We start from the raw sequence: 22,975 nt of genomic DNA on the forward strand, positions 1-22,975 counted from the left end.
GTTTAGTTCATGGTTGATAACGCGTAATGTAAATCATAACATTTTTTGTGGTAAGGTGTGCTTGCACAAGTTTAATGCATTAATATACAAGAATCTTTTCAGATTTTTATTCTTTTATCCATGTAGAATACTCTCTTACTGGCCAAGTTTCCTGATCTGCTTGTTTGCAGTTGGATTGTTTCTAGGTTATTGGATCATCATATTGTTTTACCAGTACATGCAGTGATTTGGTAGTATTAGATTTCTTTTTTCATTGTAAGATTTAGCCTTTTAGGGAGCTCTTCTTACTTTAAGACTGTCACATGGCAGCTGCTTGTGGTTTTCTGTACAACAAAAGATTGACATGCACTGCAAAGATGTTTTGGGGGCTTAGATTCTCATTCTGCCAGCACTTAGGGATGTGTGTAATTCTACTCGTATGAGTAGTCAGTGGGAATATTCATGTGAGTAGAATTTAGGTGTTTGCAGGATTGAGGGCCTTAGTCACTTGTCATCCTCAAAATAAAATGTTTTTAATTTTAGTAAATTCTAATGTAAAGTGAAGTACTTTTTAAAGCCTTCACTTCCATTCAATAATGTACAAAAATGGAAATATATTTCAATAAAATTTGAATAACCTTTTATTTTTGCTCGCTCTGGATTTCAACTTGTCAAAGAGGAAAGCGTAAGGAATATCAGAGATTGCTGGATAAAATCCAGTTAGCTGCTTTCACAAATTAGTCATTATATGAAGGGCTTATTACAGTTTTTTTGAAATGACTACATAAATAGATTTTTGTATTATAAATTAATTTGTTGGACCCATGGACTCGAAAACATGATTTCTTGTTTTTTCACTCCTATTAAGATACAGGAAGGCTAGGTCTGGAATGTGAGCCCCTGACACTGGTGAGCAGTTACTTGAATGAGTAGTTTAACTGAAGTCTACTGAAGGAGCTGCTTTTTCGAGTAACTACTCACCAGTGTGAGCAGGCACTTTGTAGTCTGACCGTTAATGAATTAAGTTCTATTTCCTGGTTCAGCAAAGAGCTTAAACCTGTTTAAATCTTTTTTGTTCTTCAGTAGGCCTTAAAGATGTGTTTAAATGATGTGCTTAAATTTTAAGCATATACTTAAGTGCTTTGCTGAAGCTGGGCTGAATCCTGCTCTCTAGCATGTGGGCTGAATCCTACCTATCAGACATAGTGCTTTCTGCTGTGAATAGTCACAGTGAAGTCCAGAGGGAAGTATTTGAAAGATCTCTCTGATCTTGCAACTTTGGATGTGAATGGTCATACTCTTATTAAAGTCAGAACTGGAGGCCAGAACATGGCCTTTATAATCTTCCTCTGTTAAGAATCTGTTGTTCTAGCTATGTGTTTTGTACAGTCTCTTTAGGAGGTAATTCTGTCTGCTATTTCAGTTTATTCTTCGTCATAGTCATGCAAGTGGCATTGGAAATCAGCAGTTTAGATCTTTAAATTGGTATGTAAAGCTTTGTAGCAGCTTCTTTATTATATCTTTTCTAATTTTAATAGTTTAGGGCTAGGTTCTACCACCATTACCCATTGCTGAGTAGTACCTCTCTATGCTAGTCCTCTGGATTTCACTTGGACAACTCACTTGGGGCGTGATCCAGAGCTCAGTGTAGTCAATAGAAAGACTCCAGTTGTCTTTAGTACACTTTGAATCAGGGCCCTGTCGTCCCTGATTCAGCAAGGCACTTAAGCTCATGCCTAATCTTAAGCATGTGAGGAGTCCAATTGACGTTAAAATTGTTTTATCACTTGATTAAAGTTAAGCATGTGCTTAAGTATTTTCATCAGTCAGGGCCATAGAAAAGTGAATAATAATCAGGGTGAGTAAGGGTGGCAGAATCGCCCCTTCGTGCTATTCAAGAGTTATATCAACATTTTTTTCTTGTGCGTTTGTTGTTCTGACAACTGTCTGTACAGTCAACCCTCGGTGTTGAGCGATGAAAGTGAAGTTTCTCTTTCCTTCCCTTCAGAGATTGCTACAAAAAGTGCTCACAGTCAGATGTTTATTGTTCACAGTTCTCACCATATGTTTTGCAGACACCGTTTATTACAAATCAAACAGAATTAACAACTGATAATAAGTGAGTCATGATTTTTGAATGTAGTGTTGAATGGATATGCCAGAAGATGGAGCTGTTTGAAAGATTAGCATAAATATGTTTTATCGTTTTGGAAAACTTTTTTGCTGCAAACAAAGGGAAAATCGTCTCCAGAGTGCACTACATGGGGTGCAAGCAGTCATTGAAGGCATATATAAACTTAATCAAACTCTTTTGTTAATAGCTGTACTTCACGAAAATCTGTTTTCAGACATTATCAGTGGAGTGTAAGGAGGCTGAATTAGCAGAATGGTTGGTTGGCTTCAGGCTATTTTATCATGCCAAACAGACTCCTTCCTTTATTCATATTGTGCCTTAAAAAAATGCTTTTTTGCAAAGCATATCTAATCTATTGCCCAATTCTCAAGTGTGGTATCTAAGTTGTAAATAATAATGTTCAGTGACAATTAAGTAACAAATTAAAAATAAAAACAATTCCCCCAGTAAAATATAATAGTAACACATCTCTTCCCTCCTCCAAAGGCATCTGCACTGCTGATCCCAAGATTGGACCATCACCCAAGTTCTCATGAAGCTGTAGTGTATTGTCTGACTTTTTTGTTGTAGTAGCAGAAGATCCTTGAACAACACCAGATACACTAAAGGCATTCAGTAAAAATAGCAGTAATCACAGTCCTTTGTGCTTCAACTACTCTATGTGTAAAATAGGGATAATAATTCATCTGTGTGGCTGAGTTAAATAATGTTTGTAAGGTGATGCTGAGACTCTCTGATGAAATCTAGATCAGTGCAGTTGCTGTTGATGTTTAAATAACTTACGGATGCTTTGTGTTTACAGGGTAAAAATAATGTCCTGTTCTGTTCAGATTTTTATATCTTTGGCTGAGTAAAACGTGAGGCCAAAGGACCCAGCTTGTTTCTGTATGAACATGTGCTATCTGATGTCTCAGCACCATGCTCTCTGTATTTACCCTAAGTACTGACCCCTCTTACTGTCATATCCAAGTGCCTCACAATCTTTAATGTATTTATCCTCACAACAGCACTCTGAGGAAGGGAAGTGCTATTATCCCCATTTTACACAGGGCATCTGCACTGCTGATCCCAAGATTGGACCATCACCCAAGTTCTCATGAAGCTGTAGTGTATTGTCTGACTTTTTTGTTGTAGTAGCAGAAGATCCTTGAACAACACCAGATACACTAAAGGCATTCAGTAAAAATAGCAGTAATCACAGTCCTTTGTGCTTCAACTACTCTATGTGTAAAATAGGGATAATAATTCATCTGTGTGGCTGAGTTAAATAATGTTTGTAAGGTGATGCTGAGACTCTCTGATGAAATCTAGATCAGTGCAGTTGCTGTTGATGTTTAAATAACTTACGGATGCTTTGTGTTTACAGGGTAAAAATAATGTCCTGTTCTGTTCAGATTTTTATATCTTTGGCTGAGTAAAACGTGAGGCCAAAGGACCCAGCTTGTTTCTGTATGAACATGTGCTATCTGATGTCTCAGCACCATGCTCTCTGTATTTACCCTAAGTACTGACCCCTCTTACTGTCATATCCAAGTGCCTCACAATCTTTAATGTATTTATCCTCACAACAGCACTCTGAGGAAGGGAAGTGCTATTATCCCCATTTTACACAGGAGGAACTGAGGCACAGAGAGACTAAATGACTTGCCGAATGTTACTCAGGGAAATCTGTAGCAGAGAAAGGAATTTAACCCAGGTCTCTCAGATGAGCACCCTAGCTGCTGGTTCATCCTTCCTGACTGGCTATACCGCTGAGACTGCCGCATAGATATTCCATCATTAAACATGGCTGACTCAGCTCCTAAACCTCAGTTCTTTTAATATCCCTCTGAAGCATCTGGCATTGGCCACTGTTGGAAGACAGGATACTGGGCTAGATGGATCTTTGGTCTGACCCAGTATGGCTGTTCTTATGGTACTTTTTTGGTGGTTACTGCATACCCAGAGAATTATGTTAGGGACTGGCGAGGGGATTCTCCACACTGTAGAGTTCAGGGCAGTTAGTATTTCCGCTGTGATTAATCTGTTGAGAAGTCATAGATCGGCTGAGGGCAGTGTGGTGAATCTGCTAAGAATTAATCTCTTCTGCTGTGCGGGGATGGATGATACTCTCCAGAAGCAGGGAGGTTCCATGCCAGGTGGGGAGGAGTGGGTCACAAAGGGTCTGGTGGCCCTGGGAGGAGTGTGGCATTTGGAAATAGTTGGCATAGTGGGGCCAAGCTGATGCTAGATCCTAGCACTTGGAGCACCTACAGTGCTTGCCTTGGCGCTTGTGGTGCAAAGAGCACACTACCAGACATCTAGAAGGTATGGGGGGGGGGCACAATAGCACTCCAGCATCCCACAGGAAGGCAGTGATTGCTCCAGTTCCACCATCCCTCATGGCTTCTGCCAGAGAAGGTCAGCTTCGGTTTGGTTTCCATCCAGGGCTCCAGGGCAGTTTTGCTAGTGGATGCTGAACTTAGTACATGATGCACTGTGGGGCACCAGAGAGGTTGAGACCATATTATGCAGCCCCAATTGCCCCGTAGCAGACTTCCTGATGTTTGTGGACCTTAAGAAAGTTGGGGTAAATTTAGTCCATTGGCTTTAGTGGCTTTGCTGATATCAGAATGTGGCTCTTCTTGTGTACTTTAAACATAACGTGCCATAACTTGTACTGCGGAGCAGCGAGAGGAAGGGACTGATTGACAACGGGAAAAGAACCCCTACTGTTTTCTGGCAATTTTGATATTTGTACTTAAATGAAAGAACCAAAGGGAACAGATGACTCTGCGCAGTTCAGCTTCAAGTTAATGACCAGCGTATTCATGCAGGGAAAATACCTCCCTGGAGAGCAAAATAACTCCCCCCGCCTTCCCAGAATTACAAGTTGAGGGAAATAGATAGTTAAGTTATTAAGAACACAATTCTCTGCTCCTGTGAGAGATACCGTACAGGTAGCATCCTGCTGATTCCCATGCTAACTGAGATGCATTGCAAATGACTGAATTTTGCAAACTTATAAATGAAGGGAAACAGACGACAACAACAACAAAAAGCCGGTGTAAGTCTTCCGTCTGCCCCCAAGCAGCAACGCTTCATCTTTTATAAATATACATCACTAACATGGTGCATATTAAAACTGGCTAACTGATAGCTCTCAAAATGTAATTGTGGACGAGGAATCCCCATCGAATGGGTGTGTTTCTAGTGGGGTCCCACAGTGGCTCTTGGTCCTGTGCTATTTAACATTTTTATTACGTACCTAAAAAAAAACATAAAACCATCACTGCTAAAGTTTGCAGATGACACAAACATTTGGGAGGTGATAAATAATGAAAAGGACAGGTCACTAATTCAGAGCAATCTGGATCACTTGGTAAGCTGGGCTCAAGCAAATAATATGCCTTTTAATATGGCTAAATGTTAAATGTATATCTCTAGGAAAAAGGAATGTAGGCCATACTTACCGGATGGGGGACTCTATCCTGGGAAGCAGTGACTCCGAAAAAGATTTGGGGGTCATGGTGGATAATGAGCTGAACATGAGCTCCCAGACTGATGCTGTGGCCTAAAGAGCTAATGCAATCATAGGATGCATAAACAGAGGAATCTTGAGTAGAATTAGAGAGGTTATTTTACCTCTATATCTGGCACTGTTGCAATTGCTGCAGGAATACCGTGTCCAGTTCTGGTGTCCACAATTCAGTAAGGATGTTGATAACTTGGAAAGGGTTCAGAGAGGAGCTGAATCTATTTAGCTTAGCAAAGAGAAGGTTTTGGGGAGTCCTGATCAGAGCCCCCAAGTCCTTACATTGGGAACAAATATATAATAATGGGCTTTTCAATCTAGCAAAGAAAAGCTATAACATGATCCAAGGACTGGAAGTTGAGGCTAGACAAATTCAGACTGGAAATAAGGTTTAAATTTTTAACAGTGAAAGTAACTAACCATCGGAACAATTTACCGAAGGTCATGATGGATTCCCAATCAGTGACAATTTTTAAATCAAGATTGGATGTTTTTCTAAAGGATCTGCACGAGAAATTATTTTGGGGAAGTTCTCTCATCTATGTTATACAGAAGATCAGACTAGATTATAACAATGGTCCCTTCTGGCCTTGGGTTCTATTAATTTCTAGACTTTTTTGAGTCATTAGGAGAGCAGTTCATGATCTTGTACCTATTTTCTGGGCCAATTTATAATATTTTTAATCAAAACAGTGTGCTTTCTCTGATCGGCACTTCCACAGTACAACTGCAGGTAAACATAACTTGCATAATTATAATGAGACAATACTCACTTTGCTGAACCTTATTAAGCTTTGTGATGTGGTGGACAGGTAAGTAAAGTGGGAATAATTACACTTATCCTCCTATATCAAGTGTTTTGAGATCTACACATGATAAGCACTGTATGGGCTTCGGTGGAAAGACTCCCATTGAGTTCATTGGCTTTTGGATCAGGTCCTAAGAGCGCTAAATATTTGAGTAATACTGTACAATCTGACTGTTGCTGTGCTTTGTTCCAGCTGAGTCATTACACTGGCTTTCACTGCGTTTCAAGAGAAGAAGAAAAAAATCTTTCATTAAAAATAGACTATGCATATTCCATGCTTTCTTCTTCCTCGGGCAGAGAGAGGCCTATGTCAAATCTGAGTTTGGGATGCTACTTTTGTTTCCTTCCCCAGTGCTGCAGAAATCCTTCTGATGGGGCCCTGCAGGGAGTGGGCTTTGTCAAGTTTGAGAGGGCAGGGACCGGAAGGGGAGTGACATCTGTGCTTTGCCAGGTTCTCCTGCTACCAAATCAGAGGGATAGACATTTTGCATTGAAAACTTAATGCACTTTCTCTCTCTGCGGTTTGGATTGCCTCCGCCAATGGAGAGGGTCGTTGATTGTGGGGAACCTTTTGGAAGGATAGCTCCCGCAGGATTGGCTGGGCAACACAGCAGAGACAGGAGTGGGAAAAGCCCATTTATTATAATATAAAACGTTAAGAATTTTCGAGCCATCCCAGGGAGATGTTTTTAAAATAATGGTATGTTTCTCATCAGGTGGCCCATGAAGCAGAAGGAAAGAGGAAACTACCTGCTGTTAGATCTGGCTGTGGAGGGAATTCAGTTTTGGTGGAATCAACATCTTGCATACATAAGAAGTTTAAAATGTTAGTAACTGCAGCATCAGTATATAATGTAGTTCTTCCTTCCTGGTCACTGCTGCTGGAAGTGCCTGAGCCTGATATAGATCTGAAGTGACATTTAATACTTTGACCTGCTGATCTCTTTAAGTCACAGAAAGTAAACATGTCTTCCACTCTCTGAATCTAATTAACGAATAGGTCAGGCCTCATTCATCCCCTGGTATAAGCCTGTAGGAGTCTGGGATAAATCTGACCCGTTATTTTTTTTTTAAATGTTCAAATTGTGAAAAACTGACCAAGCCAAAAATTCAAAGTCAAGGCTGCCAATCTGTTCTTTCCTTCTCCTGTACCGGAGTGTTGCAGTGCTCTCCAATGAGTATGCTAGTATATATAATGGACAGCCACTCCTTAGTCATTCCTAAAGAAGTAAAAACTCTCATAATAAATAAAGAATAACTTGCATTTTCATCATGTGTTTCCATCTCTCAGTTTTAAGTTTTAGTGCCCATTTCTAGTACCCAGGCTTCATCAGGTCAAAGCACTATTGAGTTCACAAGCACTGATGAGTTTAGGTTTGCAACACTCTTGCGTGGTAGGGCAGTATTATCACCCCCATTTTACAGATGGAAAAACCGAGGCACAGAGAAGTTGATTGAGATGAAAAAGATCACTCAGGAAGTCTGTGGCAGAGCCGCTAATAGAAACCATCCTTCCCCCAGTTCTTTGCCTGAACCACTGATGTCAGTGGGAGTTTTGACTGAGTTGAGAGTCAGTAAGGAATACAGGTGTGAGTCCGTTATTAGACTTTAGGGAGCAAAGCCTAAGGTATTATCTTTTCTTTAGGATGACAAATTGCCTTTTAACATCTCTGTAAAGTGCCATGGTCCCTTGAAAGTTTTGAATATACTAAAGGAATCTTCTCTTTTTTTAAGGAATGCAGACAAAATTTTTCTAATTCTCTTCCATTATTAAAGTTCGTTCTTCTATGCATATGCTTATTTTATGTCTATAAAGTGGTTTATACTGAAACTATCAAAAACACACACACTTTCCAGTTTTTGTCATTCAGGCCCTTGGTACAAGGTTGGGAGACCTTCAGTTTACATTTGAAAACTTTTAAGTTCAAAGATGCAAAAAAATTAATTGCTTTCTCCCCCACCTCCACTTAACCATGAATTCCACACTAGTGATGGATAAAATCATAGAACCACTTGGTATGCAATGTATCATATTCAAGTAATATTGTGAGTAGATTGGTTTTTTTAATGTTTTTTAGCCATAACTTCATTGCCTTATATTTCTCTCCATTGAATTGCATAAGAGTTTGTCTGCCCATTTGTAGTCTGTCCATCTCCATTTGGATTTCTATTGCCATCTTTCCTTGTATTGGCTGCTACCAGTTTTGTTTCATTGGGTTATTTTTTTCCAACTTGCTCCATACACTTTATTACAAATTATTGATATACTGTATAACCGGATTCTGCCCAATATTAATTTTTGTGCCATTTGTGAGTCTCTTTTCTTCATTTCATACCTTTCATTCCCAAGAAGATTGATTTCCCCTTAGATTTGATTCTGCCACTGGCAATGCTCCCATTGGCCTAGGACCCAACCAAGTTTGGGAAGACTGTCATTGGCCTCAGTGGATTTTGGATCAGGCCGTTTGAAAGGAGTAGAATCTAGCCACATCCTAAGTAACACCCTACATCACATTTACTGGCCTCCTAATTTTATCTTTTGTGTGATTATATTATTTTAAAAAACAAACAGATAAATCAAACTGAGTTCTAGCTTTGAAGTCAGTTCCTGTGCTTTTTGGTCGAGGACTAGTAAACCTAGAAAAGATTATTTGGAAATGTTTAAAGGGCATTCACAATTAGCCATTTGGAATATTTTTCCAGAATGCTACAGTAGAACCTCAGAGTCACGAACACCAGAGTTACGAACTGACCAGTCAACCACACACATCATTTGGAACCGGAAGTGCAATCAGGCAGCAGCAGAAACCAAAAAAAAAAAGCAAATACAGTACTGTGTTAAATGTAAACTACTTAAAAATTAAGGGAAAGCAGCATTTTTCCTCTGTATAGTAAAGCTTCAAAGCTGTATTAAGTCAATATTCAGTTGTAAACTTTGGAAAGAACAACCATAATGTTTGTAATTCTGAACAAAACATCTCAGAGTTACGAATAACTTCCATTCCCGAAGTGTTTGTAACTGAGGTTCTACTGTATAAGGAAGATAAATTTCATAAGATCATGGGCTGATCATTGTCCTTCAGAGAATAAAATAGAAAAGTAATTGGATTACCTCAAAACAGACCTCAATACAGATTGACTAATATTTATTTTGTATATATTTTTTATCAAATATCTGGGTTGTTTTGTTGGTTTTTTGGGTTATGTGTTCTTTTTCTCTTTCATTATCTTTGTATATTATCTGACTCAAAAAGTAATGCAGAAACTAATATTAAAAATACCGTGGTCATTCAGCATGGTGCTTTGCTTATTTGAAAACAAGACTTGAATTTGACATGGTTTTAGATTTCAAGTTCATTAATTTCAAGGAAAAAAAAGTTTATACTAGGATTTGTTAAACTTATTTTCCCCTTATTCTTGTGTCCATAAAAGAGCATTCATCCTGGGCCAGGTCTTCAGCTGGTATAAATCAGTGTAGCTCCATATTGAATGTTGCATTTACACCTCATGAGGATCTGGTCCTATATCTTTTTACTTAAAATACATAGTACTATTTAGTGTCACCATCTGACTTTTGAGTGTTTACATATTAAGTCATTCAGTAGCCCTTTTTGACATTGTCGTTTCTGCAGTCTTGCTTAACAAACCTTTTGCTGTACCAAGAAACATAATTAAAGGTTATAAATTGTTTATTTGCTCTGGGGGAAAAGGAAAAAAAGTTAATAAAGCTTAACCCATGTGAAGTTGTGGGGACCACCTTAAGAGACTACTGCATCCTGCTAAACTTTTATGCTGTCTGTTTGTCAATCTGATAGGTTCCTCTTAACTTTTTTCTGCCTCTAATAAATATGAATTAGGAATATTGCAAAAGTTTCATAGGGAATCAATTTATTAATAAATTTACATCCCATGACCTGCCATGCTTATGTACATTTAAAATCTGGGTGAATTGGAGGTAATTATAGAAATCTGACATTGCACTTGATAAATGTAATGCACCTCTGCAGTACTGCTTACTAATGTCTACGTCCAGAGGCACATCTGGGATTTCAAACTTTAATTATCTGTAGCCTACACTGGCATATTCTCTTACTCATACATGGAAAATGAGGATGCACTTTCCTGTTGTGATTTCTAGCCCTCAGTCCGTGGAATTGATTCATGGGCACAATTGGTTAGCTGGTTAGATTCAGGCATGTTAGTTAGGCTGGCAATGAGATCTCTCACAGGACGGTACAGACCTGATTCATCCTACAGATGGAATTTAAATATGTAGGGTGACCAGGTGTCTGGTTTTTGACAGGAACATCCGCTTGAAAAGGGATAATGGCGGCTCTGGTCAGCACCGCTGACCGGGCCATTGACCGTCAAGTTGATGGCACCGCACAGTGGGGCTGGCAGGCTTCCTGCTAGCTTCCGTGCCGTGCAGCTGCCGGGAAGCTGCCGGCATGTCCCTCCTCTGGCTCCTATGCATAGGGACAGCCAGGGGGCTCCTCAGCGCTGCCCCTGCCCCAAGTGGCGCCCCTGCAGCTCCCATTGGCCGGGAACTGTGGCCAGTGGGAGCTGTCAGGGGTGGCACCTGTGGACAGGGCAGTGGGCAGAGCCACCTGGCTGCACCTCTGTGTAGGAGCTGGAGGGGGGACATATCACTGCTTCTCAGAGCTGCTTGAGGTAAGCGCCAACAGGAGCCTGCACTCCTGACCTCCTTCTGGGCCCCAACCCCCTGCCCCAGTCCTGATCCCCCTCCTGCCCACTGAATCCCTCAATCCCTGCCCCGAACACTCTCCTGCACCTCAAGTCCCTCATCCCCAACCCCACCCCAGAGCCCACACCCCCAGGTAGAGCCCTCATTTGCCCCCCCGGTGCCCCAATCCCCTGCCCCAGCCCCGATCCCCCTCCCACCCTCTGAATCCCTCAATCCCAGCCCAGAGCACCCTCCTACACCCCAAACCCCTCATCCCCAGCCCTACTCCAGAGCCCGCACCCCCAACCAGAGCCCTCATTTCCCCCCCACACACACACTCCTATCCCCTGCCCCAGCCCTGATCCTCCTCCTGTCCTCCGAACCCCTTGCCCCCAGCCAGAGCCCTCACCCCAGCCCTCTGAGCCAGCCCAGTGAAAATGAGCGAGTGAGTGAGGGTGGGAAAAGCGAGCAATAGAGGGAGGGAGGCTGGAGTGAGTGGGGGCGGGGCCTCAGAGAAGGGGCGGGGCATGGGTGGGGTCTTGGAGGAGGGATAGGACAGGGGTGTTTGGTTTTGTGCAAGTAGAAAGTTGGAAACCCTAAGACTGCCCATTGTTCTTTGATTACTTTGCCATGTGGGTTCCACATGCCTCTTCACACACAAAATAGCCTGATTCTTATAGCTATCTGGGCAAAAATTCAATATGTTAAGGGTTCAGGAGGGGAAGAAGCAAGGCTTGGGGAACCTCAGGGACATAATAAGCTGTTTACAGCAGGTGCCTCACAGAATTTTTCTGAGTTTTCCACTAGTCTGTAAATGTGGACAAGTGACTATAAGTGCAAAATGCAGATTCGGTCCTCTGTTTACATAATGGGGGCAAAAACTATAAGGTGCTCTTCAGCCGAGTTCATAGCACCGTAGTTATGATGTGTCAAAGTGAAGCCCGCTTTATGTGTTTCTGCTTAAGATACTTGCAGTTGCTTGCACTTTGGCTATGTTTAAGGGAAAGAATAAAGGAGAGATATCGTCGTGCCCTTGAATGTGCACACAAGTAAGAAATGAAAGTTAAGTGACAGGAGCTAATTATGATGATCATTTGTTTAACTTTAATATGCATTCGATATATCTTATTTGGAAATCCTTTGCCCAGCATGTCACGGAAACCTATGTTTCCCTTTAAGACCTGATCTTCAGTTTGTTTGATATGTGTGTGTGTGTGTCAGCCTCCTTAAGCCTTTCCCATGCGTGAGAACATCATTGTGTTCTGTATATGCTCCATTTAAATCTGTCTGACATCTATGTGGGCTGCTTTCCATGCATGAACATGGGCGAGTTACATCTCTGCCTTCCTTGGTTGCTGGACTGCAGCCAAGGGCAGATTAAGTTTCTGTGAGCAAGAAACTTGTCGTTGTGATTCCTCAAGTCAGAACTGGGAGCCATGGCAGCCCTGGAAGGGGGCAACTGGAATCCATGCGACAGAAATGAAATCTGTGGGGTCCTGCTGTGCACCTCGGATTTAAACTTTCATTTATGGTTGCTCATTTCAAAATACCGTTCAACATTTTGATTTTGTCGAAACAAATTATCATGTGAACCTTGTTGCAAAAGTTCTGAGTTCTGAAACTGGAATGTTTCTAAAATTAAATATCTGGCAATTGTTGATTATATCTAGCAGTTCTAAAGCTCTTTGTAAATCCCCTGCTGCCTGTGTTTCTCCCTTCATTTATTCAGAGAGCTTCTCTCATTCTCTGCTCTCTTCACAGTTCCTTACTACCCCGTGGGTCAGATTGAGACCTCGTGTGTCTATAGGAATCTCCTAACTAAATTGGACCAGTGGTCTGGCTACCTCAGTGTCCTGTCTCCAACTGTGGCCAATACCAGCTGCTTAAGAAAAAGGTGAAAGAAACCTTATAGTTGGCAGTGATGGAATAACCTGCTGGGACAGGGTGCTAGGATAGCACCGTTGGCACTGAGCATGCTGCAGCACAAAGAAAGTTGCGGTTCAGCTGGGAGCAAATAACCAGTTTCTGTTGGGGGGGAGGAGGGGGATGACTGACACCTGGGTTGTAATTGCTGGGCTAATGAGACATTTGGCTCAGTAGCTAGGTGGTTGTATAATACACATATATATACACACACACACACATTTGGGAGGAAAAGGAAGTTATGGGGAGCTCAGAGGATGAGCTGCTGGAGGAGAGAGAGGGCTGGGTGTAAGTCTCCTCCTGCTGTATCTTTGTGTCACGTTCTGTTTTGCTTGGGAACTGAAGAATAAATGTACACATGGTGAAAATTTCTTTCCTAACTTCCATAAATTAGAGGGTGGCTTATGCCTTGATGCAGAGGTATTTATATCCCTTCCAAAACTGTTTGAGTTGTTTTGTTCCGTTTTTTTTTTACTCTGTGCTCCCTCTGGAGTAGTCAGGTTTCCCTAGGTTGGGAAACATGGCTGTGAAACGAGATGTGTTCCTGAGTTACCCCTTTTTTTGGTGGGAACTGGATTTTGCGGTATGTGGGCTTGTCTATACGAATGCCTAGTTCTTGGCAAATGGGTGTAAATCGACCCCTCCCTAGCGTGTCACACACTAAGTGTCTGTGTGGACCCTGCTGCCATGCACTAAAAATTCCACAGTGCGCTTTAATCTATTCCTGTTTCAAAGGCAAGCCCTCTGTGTGCTGTTTTTGTGTCCTGTCCATACTGCTATATTTAATGGTACACTCATTTTTTTACAAACCTAAACATTTCACTTTTATATTTATTGGTACCTTGATTTTGAGGATGTTGTGAGTCCTGCAGTAAATCTGGGGATTATTTCAAAGTATGCAGAGCTATCTGCTACCACTGTTTTCCTGACTAAAGTTCAGGCTACATATTAAAAAAAAAAATTGCAGAAAAATTCAAAATGATTGAGTCTTGTAGGCCGAAAAGCTACCTGTCTTTGCTGCACTGTGTGCAGGGGATACGGTGATTTTAAAATGAACATTATTATTTACTTATATTTTAAGCACAAAAACTTCAACCACGTAATTAACTTGGATGGTGATACTATATCCAGTTCCATACTTACTTACTATATATATAGCTTGTTCTTTTGAAAGTGTGTGTGTGCGTGCATGTGTGTTGAAAAAAAACTGCAGTTTGCCTCTGTGTAGCTTTCTAGAGGAAATGTCAAATTGTGTTGCAGCATTGCTGTTGTTTATCAATGAAACATTGGGGCAGAACTCCAGCTGGTGTAAATTGTCATACCTCACAGCTACGTACCTTCATGGGGAGAAAATACCAGATACCAAAGGGCTCTTTAATCTGGTGGAGAATGGCATAACAAGAACTCATGTCTGAAAGTTAAAGCCAGACAAATTTAAATTAAAAATAAAGCACACATTTCTAACAACGCGAGTGATTAACAATTTGGAACAAATTACCCAGGGACTTGATGGATTCTCCAACTCTTGAGATCTTTAAATCAAGATTGGATGTGTGTCTGGATGATACGCTTTAGCCATGCAAAAGTTTATTGAGTTAAATGCAAGTGTAAATGAGTGGAATTCTCTGGTCTGTTTTATTCAGAAGGTCAGATTAGATGATCAAATAGTTCCTTCTGGCCATAAATCCTGTGAAACTGTGAGTTTATTACCATTCACCCAGCTTTTGTGCCATCTGCAGACTTTATCAATGGTTTTGTTTTCTTCCAGGTCACTAATAAAAATGTTCAATAGCGCAGGGCCAAGAACTCATCCCTGCAGGACCCCACTGGAAACACCCATTAGATGATGATTCCCCATTTTCAATTACATTCTGAGGTCTATCAGTTAGCCAGCTCTTTAATCATTTAATGTGTGTCAATTTTATATCATTTTATTTATTAATCAAAATGCTGTGCTGTACCCAAACAAACACCTTACGGAAGTCTAAGTATTCCCATGAACAGGATTACCTTTATCAATCAAATTTGTAGACTAATCCAAGAAAACAAAATCAAAATATTTGTTTCTGTTGTGTTCACTCCTTATCAATAATTGATTTGATATTTTTGAAAATATAAAAGCCATAACAAAGAAAGCACAGTTGGGGACATCTGCTTAATATGTGCTTCTTCGTATTGATTAATCTTTGGAACTTGAAACTGTTACCATACATGAATGATTCAGTTGCCCTGAGGTGGCTGAGAAATGATGTGTTGCTCCAATAAACTTGAGTACCCTGCAAAGGGTGAAAGTTGATACAGCGTATTGCATTCACTCAGGGTTTCCATTTTTCAACAGTTACTTGCTGAGATAAAGAAATGGAGATATGCTGTGTGGTTTTTGTTTTGATGCTATTGGGAAATCTGTAGAATGGACAAATGAGCAGTAGTGCATTGCTCCAGGGGCATTTACCATTGTGATAAACTTGGCAGTTCATCCCCCAAGGTAGATACAATTTAAATTGTTTAATTAGGTAATATTTTTGTTGCAACAGAAGAGCTCCTAAAACTACGTATTTTGGTCCCAAACCAATGCACAGACTTCAGAGTAACAGCCGTGTTAGTCTGTATTCGCAAAAAGAAAAGGAGTACTAGTGACACCTTAGAGACTAACCAATTTATTTGAGCATGAGCTTTCGTGAGCTACAGCTCACTTCATCGGATCCACTGCATGCATCCGATGAAGTGAGTATAGCTCACAAAGCTTATGCTCAAATAAATTGGTTAGTCTCTAAGGTGCCACAAGTACTCCTTTTCTTAATGCACAGACTAAAACCCATTGTCTTTCATTGATATGATACTCCTGCCTAGGAAACATTTGTTACCTTGTAATTGTAATGCATGGAAATGCTTTGCTTAGATTCCCTTTGCACTAAAAACAACAACCCACCCCCGTGTCTCCTTTATTGACAGACACCTTTTGTGTCTTTCAGACTGACCATGTAAAGCTGCTGAACATTATGCTGGCGTGTAGAAATGCAATAGGTAGTAAACTCCACTGGGCTTGGGGATTGCAAATGTTACCCTCAAGTGGATGCTTAAATTTGTCTACAGCGCAGCTGGGAGTGTGCTTCCCGGTGTGGTAGACAGACACATGTTAGCTCTGCTTGAGCTAGCACGCTAAATATAACTGTGTAGCTGGGGTATCATAGGTGGTGCCATCTAAGTACAAGCCCACCCGGACCCCCTGGTTGTGCACTTGAGCAGCTAGCTCAAGTTACTGCATACCCTACCCCAGTTATACTGCTGTATTCAAGCATGCTAGCTTGAGTAGAGCTATTGTGTCTCTATCTACCCATGCTCAGATTATAGGCATACCCTGTGTGTGTCCCAGCTGCATTGTAGAATACCCTGAGAAGCTTCCATTTTGCACTTCTAAGGCTTCGGCCTCGTGGCTTTTCGATGGTGGGTGAGGTGCTATACTCTGCTGTCAGTTACACAGCTGCAAATCTGGAGTAACTCCAGTGGAACTGAAAGCTCAATAAACAATTTGTTTATAACTATTCTTCCGTTCGCTATGGAATTTCTCTCCACTGCTTTTTGTTGGTTTAAAACCTTGACATGCTATTGATTTCTCTTATTAAGAAGGTCACTTTGTGGCAACGGTTCTCATTTCTACCCTTCCAAGACATTTTTAAGTATCAGTAGCTGTTTTTATAATTGACTGCACAGTATTTCTTTTATCCTAAGCAGGTGCTTAAAATGAGGGTTCGGCATGGGGCGCAGTTGCCTGCTTTTTATGGATCTTATCTCTCTTCCCTGTCTAAAATAAACTTCAGGTAGCAACTCCATTTATCAGAGGATAGAAATCTCCTTTGTCTCAGAAAGGCATTAGTCACAGGTGCCGTGAGCTATATAGAGGATTTAACACAAAGCCTGACAAGTACCCTATAAACACTTCAAACTTTCACTATTCTTCAGCGGGTGACTGAAGCATGAGAATACTTTCATACTAGCTGCCCTAGTTGATGATGGGAGAGAATGTGTAAAAGCTCTGGACATTGTCAGATTTTTTTTTTCCTCTTTGGTTGCTTTTGAGTTAATAAAGAAAATAGAAACTGGTTGAAAATGGATATTGGAAGCATTCAGAGAGGAAAATATCTGCTTTGAGGTTAACTGGATTCCTTGACCATAAAACACCTTAATGCATTGTATTTCAGAGTTGAAGTATAATGCAGGAACATTTCTCAGTGACCAGATACACTATATCTTTGGGTAGCTACTTTCATCTTCCATCTTGCTGAAAGACAGACTTCCTTTTTTGTAACGTGAGTTCAAGATGTTTGTCAAGTGGTGCCTAGAGTCCTTTTCAATATCTTTCTGCCTCTCTACATGAAGCATTTTTAAGGAGTGCTGTATAATTAAAGCATTTTTGTGGTATATATTTTTGCATCTGTTTTTATTTTCTCATAAATAATTGTTTCATCAAAAATCCAATTTTTTTTGTTTTATTTGACACGTACAATATAGCTCAGTTGTATAGAATCTAGACATTGAGAAATGGACACATTTTTAACTTTTCCTAATTAATTTTTTCCCAGGTGCTAATATAAACCTTGTAGTGCTCCTTTGATTATATACACAATATTTTTATCTGTTTGCATTGTAATTTTGCTAATGTACATAATGGGCTTGAAATACAGAAAATAGTGTTGAGGGAAGTCTGGTTAGATCTGTACAGTTTAGTAACAATACACTTATTTTTAGAATAGTACTTCTATTAAACCTCAAACAGTCAGGCCTAGCACAAGCTTATAAGCACAAGCATAAGCTAAGCAATTAGCTTATAGATAAGTGAAGAAGAAAGTGCACATTCGACATATTTTCTAGAGAACACCTCTTTGCAGGGCACTGTATTTACTGTATAATACCTGAAGAATAAAAGGGCTAAAGTGAGAGATTTAAAATAAATGAAAATATGCGGCACAGAAAGAGAAGGAGGTGGAATAAACTTAGATGTGATCTACACACAATTTTTGTACCTGTATAACTATTTTGCTTAGGGGTCTGGGTATTTTTATCAGAATAATTGGCACAACCCTTAGTGTGGACACCGTTATGCTGATCTAAAGGAGCCATATACCAGGATTATTTCCCTTCTGGCGCCTTTATACTAGCACGACTGCATCTACGAAAATAGTGCTGTATGGTATAGTTACTGCTGTACAATTTTTGTGTGCAGAGGAGCTCCAAGTGGTGTTCTACGGATAGCATCCACACTTCAAGTGCTACTGAAGGAAGATTTGCTGATATACACTTAATGTAATGGTGTACTCTGCGCCTTTTTAATGGGCCATATTCTGAATTCCTCAGTCAGTTTCCAAAGTCTGGGAGTTTAGCCTGAGAAATGGAATTAGTGAATGTTGAGTGTGGGTTTCATGATATGTCCCTAAAAACAATACATATTATGAATGGAATTTTCAAAGGCACCTCAGGGAGTTAGGCATCTAAATCACATTCAGTGTCAATGGGAGTTAGTCTCTTGGAGTATTTGAAAATACTAGCCTGTATTTTTTAAATACATATTGGTGATCATTAAAAAAAATATATTACGGTGCTTCATCTTGAAATATTCTTGAAAGCTGCTTCTAAGTTGTAGGCATTGTGATGCTCCATTGCCATCATCATGCAGCTACATTCATCCAAATAGCATAACCCTTCGTGTGAAATGATTATGTTAATTTAACACGAAGGTTGCAAAATTAATCACTGAAAAGGCAGGAAATACCAGAGTTGAGATTGCATGCACAACAGATTTCATGCAATCTAATGAGCTGCCAGTGTGGACACGGTAGAAAAATGTCTCATTCTTTTGCTGGACCAAGCAATACCTTCACATTCCCAATGTGACACAAATCAGCTTTTGAAGAGATAAAGGAATATTATGAAGTTTCAGAGAATGGAGTAGCAGAACCTCTAGTATCTACATCAGTGTGATATGGAGAAATCGTTGTGATATTTTCATTCTGCACTCATCAGTGGGTTCCCCAGAGCTAACTTTATATTGTCATTGATATTTGTTAATACATAAGGTAGGTATAATTTGTATGAGTTTTCAGACACAGTTAACAGAAATCAAGAGGATGGACAGGGAAAGCAGCTTGACCTTCAATGGAAAAAGAGTTATTGCTTTCCATTTGGGTAGCAGTGCACTTTTCACTGTGGTTACTCTCAGCTTGTCAAGATACACAGTACCCAGGGTCAGTAGAATTGAAGCAGTTTGATACTGTAGCGAAATAAGGTGTACATATCTGTAAAAATATCAGAGGTATGAGACATAAGAAGACACACCAAATGTTTGTTTCATACAGAACTGTGTTGTAGTTTGTCAGTTGTTGTAAGATCAACATGAACACACTTGTGTGTTTCTCTTGTCAGGTAACCCAGGACTGGCAGGCTATTACAGGACCTTCATACGGGCATTATACCATGGACTAAACGGGCAATATCCAGTTTGGGTTGTGAGCCATGCTGGGCACTGCAAGCCCCCTAGTGGCATGGGAATGACAGAAGGTACTGTACTGTAATTTGTAACATACACAGTTTTTACCATAGCAATGATTTGTCCTGCAAAACCTATGTTTATTAATAATATCACTTAACACTTCCATGGTACTATTCATCTTTGGAATGCCCTCAGACATTCCCTCAGAACAACCTTGTGAGGCAGAAAGTACTGTGAGTGTTCTTATTATCATCTGTAGGCTCCTCTACATGAGAGAGTTGCTGTGGGTTCACTGGAACTGATTTTAACTGATTTTTAGCAGATTTATTTTGGTTTAGCATAAATCAGTTAGGGATAGATTTAAGGTAATTGGAAATATTTTGGTCTTAAACCAAAATTAAAATGTCTATATGTTGATTTGCACCAGTGTAACTAGATTTATCTTAAAACTGTTTTTAAATCGATCAGTGTAACTTCTGTGTGTAGACAAGACCTTTGTCTTATAGATGCAGGGAGGGGCCAGGGAGAAGGAGCACAGTGACACAGTCCAAAGCCATGGAAGTAGTGTGGCCATATCCAAAACCCAGGACAAGGTTTCCTGGCTTCCAGGCCTACACCCTGACCATTAAATGGTACTTCTCTGGTCTTAAATTACTTTCTTAACTCTTAGACAAACCTAAGCATTTGCTCTTTGCATTTACACCTACACGAAGCAGTTTTCAGGATAAGGGGGGCTTAAGAGCAGAAATGTTTAAGGTCACTTTCCTTACCATAGCATTAGCACTTGAGCTTTTGAGCCTCAGTATAAGGTTGAAAGTGAAATCTGAAATCTAATGGTGTTTTTGTCAAATTGCTACAAATCATTCTGGTCAAATGTCAAACTCTGAGGCAAACATTAACACTTTGGCCATGGGAGATGAGAAGTCCCCATGCTTCCAACTACTAGCCATACCATAATATATGTTAGGATCTGCACTTGCTGGTAAGTCTGCAGCACCATGGAGTTAATAAAAACATAGAAAACTGTTGAGGGACAGCTACAGAAAAAAATTAATGAAACGATGCAAGGCTTTGGTGTAACTTTTTGTTTATTTTATTAGGAGCAGGAAGTTGAAGTCCTGTCAGTGTGAATTTAGAATTTATTTAAAAATATTCCTCAGGCAGCTTTTCAAACTAGTCTTCTAGGAAATCCAAAAATTTTAATAATTTTTAAAAATTTAGTATTACTAAACTGATTTCTTGAGTAGGGCAGCAAGCTACACTCTGTGATAACACGTTAAGAATTCAGTTAATTTCTTATTAACCCATGGGAAAATGCTAAACAGATAGAAGTCCTCGAGTTATATCTCATTATCATAATAATAAATTGAGTGCAGTTGAGGGAACAGATGTTGGTCAGTGTTGGGAGAAAGGAGAAGAGGAAATAACAAAAAAGTAAATTTTGAGTTATTAGAAGCTGATCCCCTTTCCTGCATATGTTCATTGCAACAAATGCAATGAACAAAAGCATGAATTAATTGCAAATGCTTTATCTGAAAACTGCAAACTAAAGCCTCAAAAGATGGAATAAGAAAAGAGGAAACCAGAATGAATCTCTAAAAAAATTATTTGTGAAGTGTATCTATGAGGTGCTGCAGTGTGAATAACCCACCAAAGTGCCTTAAAGAGTCAGCACAAGGAAAATGCAGTCAGATCACACCTGCAAGTGTATAGTGCAAAAATATAAAACACTCATGTTACACAGTACACTCATGTTACACAATACAGTTGAAAACTGAGGGAGGTGGGAAACCTCAGAAGAATGAAGTTTCCTATTCATTTGTCAGGATGCGAAAAGAAAAAAGTGTCTTCAGTGCAACACACATCTGCAAACGCATTCCTCTCTCAACACTAGGATATGGGTGACTTTTCCAGTTGATACTGAGTTTGACTTAAACATCCCTGCTATTTCTTCATTGTCTTCATTCAGTTTGCAGAAAACAATATTTTATATTAAGTTTTCTCTTTTCCAAAGGGGTCTAAAAGCCCATTACAAATTATGGGGCAAATCCTGACTTCCCATGTAAGGCTCAAGTAGCAAGGTGCCTTGTTTGGCCCAGTGGAATGGAAGGCTCTCCGTAGACTGTGGGTCAAAGTGGCTGCAGTCACCTATATAGTGTCTAAATCTTCTCTGCCCCTCACAAAGAAGTTTGGCTGGTGGGTACAGGTGATGGACCCATTTTCTATGCCTCCTATGTCAGCCCCCAACATACATCCTGCAGCATTCTGGATGATAAAACCCCTGAGGAACACAAATCTGTAGGCACGGGGGAAAGGATCCTGCTCTCTGTTGCTCGTACTTATTGGGCCCTGAGTTTCTGGAGGGTGAAGTGCTAGAAACAGAATTTGAGGCTATGTGAATGCTGCAGGAGGATGGAAACCAGGTGGATAACTGGCACACTACACAACAGTGGAGGAAAAGGAGAGTTTGCCCAAGAATACTGAGGCTCAAATCTTTTTCTTCCATGGACTCTTTCACGTCCCCAATAAGCACCAACATCCTGTGGTTTTAAGGTCTCATTTGAAAGACCCACACAAAGAATTTCAGGAAACCCAATTTTAATAGTTGGGAAGGTTGAAGGGATAAACTGATTATGCTAGTAATTAAACCTATGATTCCAGAGTCTTTCAAATCTGAGCCTTAGGGCAGTACAAAAAATATGTTCTTTCCAAAACCTCATGCATCCTCAGAAGAAAGGAGGCTCCATCCCCTTGTTGCTCCATGAGCCTTGGCCTTTTACATGTAGAGAACAAAGTCTACCAGAGTATTTGTTGCCTTAGCGGTAAGAGATTATGGTCGGGCTGTATCCTCTTAAAGGATCTAAGGCTGTATTTTGCTCTGTCGTCAGCTGTCTAATCTTTCTCCCCTTCATGGGGCAAGGCCCCATTCCACAAGAGTGGAAGCAACATCTATGATATTGCTTCAAGAAGTTCATCTACTTGATATCTTACATGTTTGTAAGACTTTATGCTTTGGTGTAAGATTCCTCCGCTGATGTATCCGTTGGAATGGTGGTCCTTCGTTCAGCTCTGCCGCTTGTGTCCTCACACCCTCCTCCTACTTGAGCACTGCTTGTTGGTCACCCACAGGGACCAGTACTTGAAGAAGAAGAGACCTTATAGCAACTGAAGGTTCTTTGAGATGTGTGGTCCTTGTCTGTGTTCTGCTATCTATCCTCCTTCCCCTCTGCTTTGGACCATCTTTTGGTTCGTGACTGAGAAGGAACTGAAGAGGCTGTCAGTCTGCCCCTTCCTGTATCTCCTAGGTTGGAGGCACAAGGTGAGTGAGGATGCATATGCGGACCACTGGACACTGCTTTCAAAATTCTGTGGCTCCTGGCATGTAGAGCTCCTGCATATGCCCAATGGAATACAGATGGGGGGGGGGGGGCACACATCTCGAAGAACCT

At 40.5% G+C, this 22,975-nt stretch overlaps 1 protein-coding gene across 10 annotated transcripts in view; it reads left to right on the plus strand.

The window, feature by feature from the left end:
* LDAH (lipid droplet associated hydrolase) overlaps window positions 1-22,975 on the plus strand; it is a 176,441-nt gene that overhangs the window by 25,042 nt on the left and 128,424 nt on the right. For 8 of the 10 annotated variants that reach the window (XR_007355975.2, XM_075126395.1, XM_075126394.1 and 5 more), the window contains exon 3: window positions 19,460-19,594. The exons of the other annotated variants lie outside the window; for them this stretch is intronic. Coding sequence is in view for 7 of the 8 variants with exons in the window: in XM_048845609.2 (XP_048701566.1) it covers window positions 19,460-19,594 (135 nt within the window). In the remaining variant the exon portion in view is untranslated. The remainder of the gene's footprint in view (window positions 1-19,459; window positions 19,595-22,975) is intronic. 10 annotated transcript variants of the gene reach the window in all.

The sequence above is a fragment of the Caretta caretta genome, chromosome 3 (genome assembly GCF_965140235.1).
Source record: "Caretta caretta isolate rCarCar2 chromosome 3, rCarCar1.hap1, whole genome shotgun sequence".
NCBI lineage: Eukaryota > Metazoa > Chordata > Testudines > Cheloniidae > Caretta > Caretta caretta.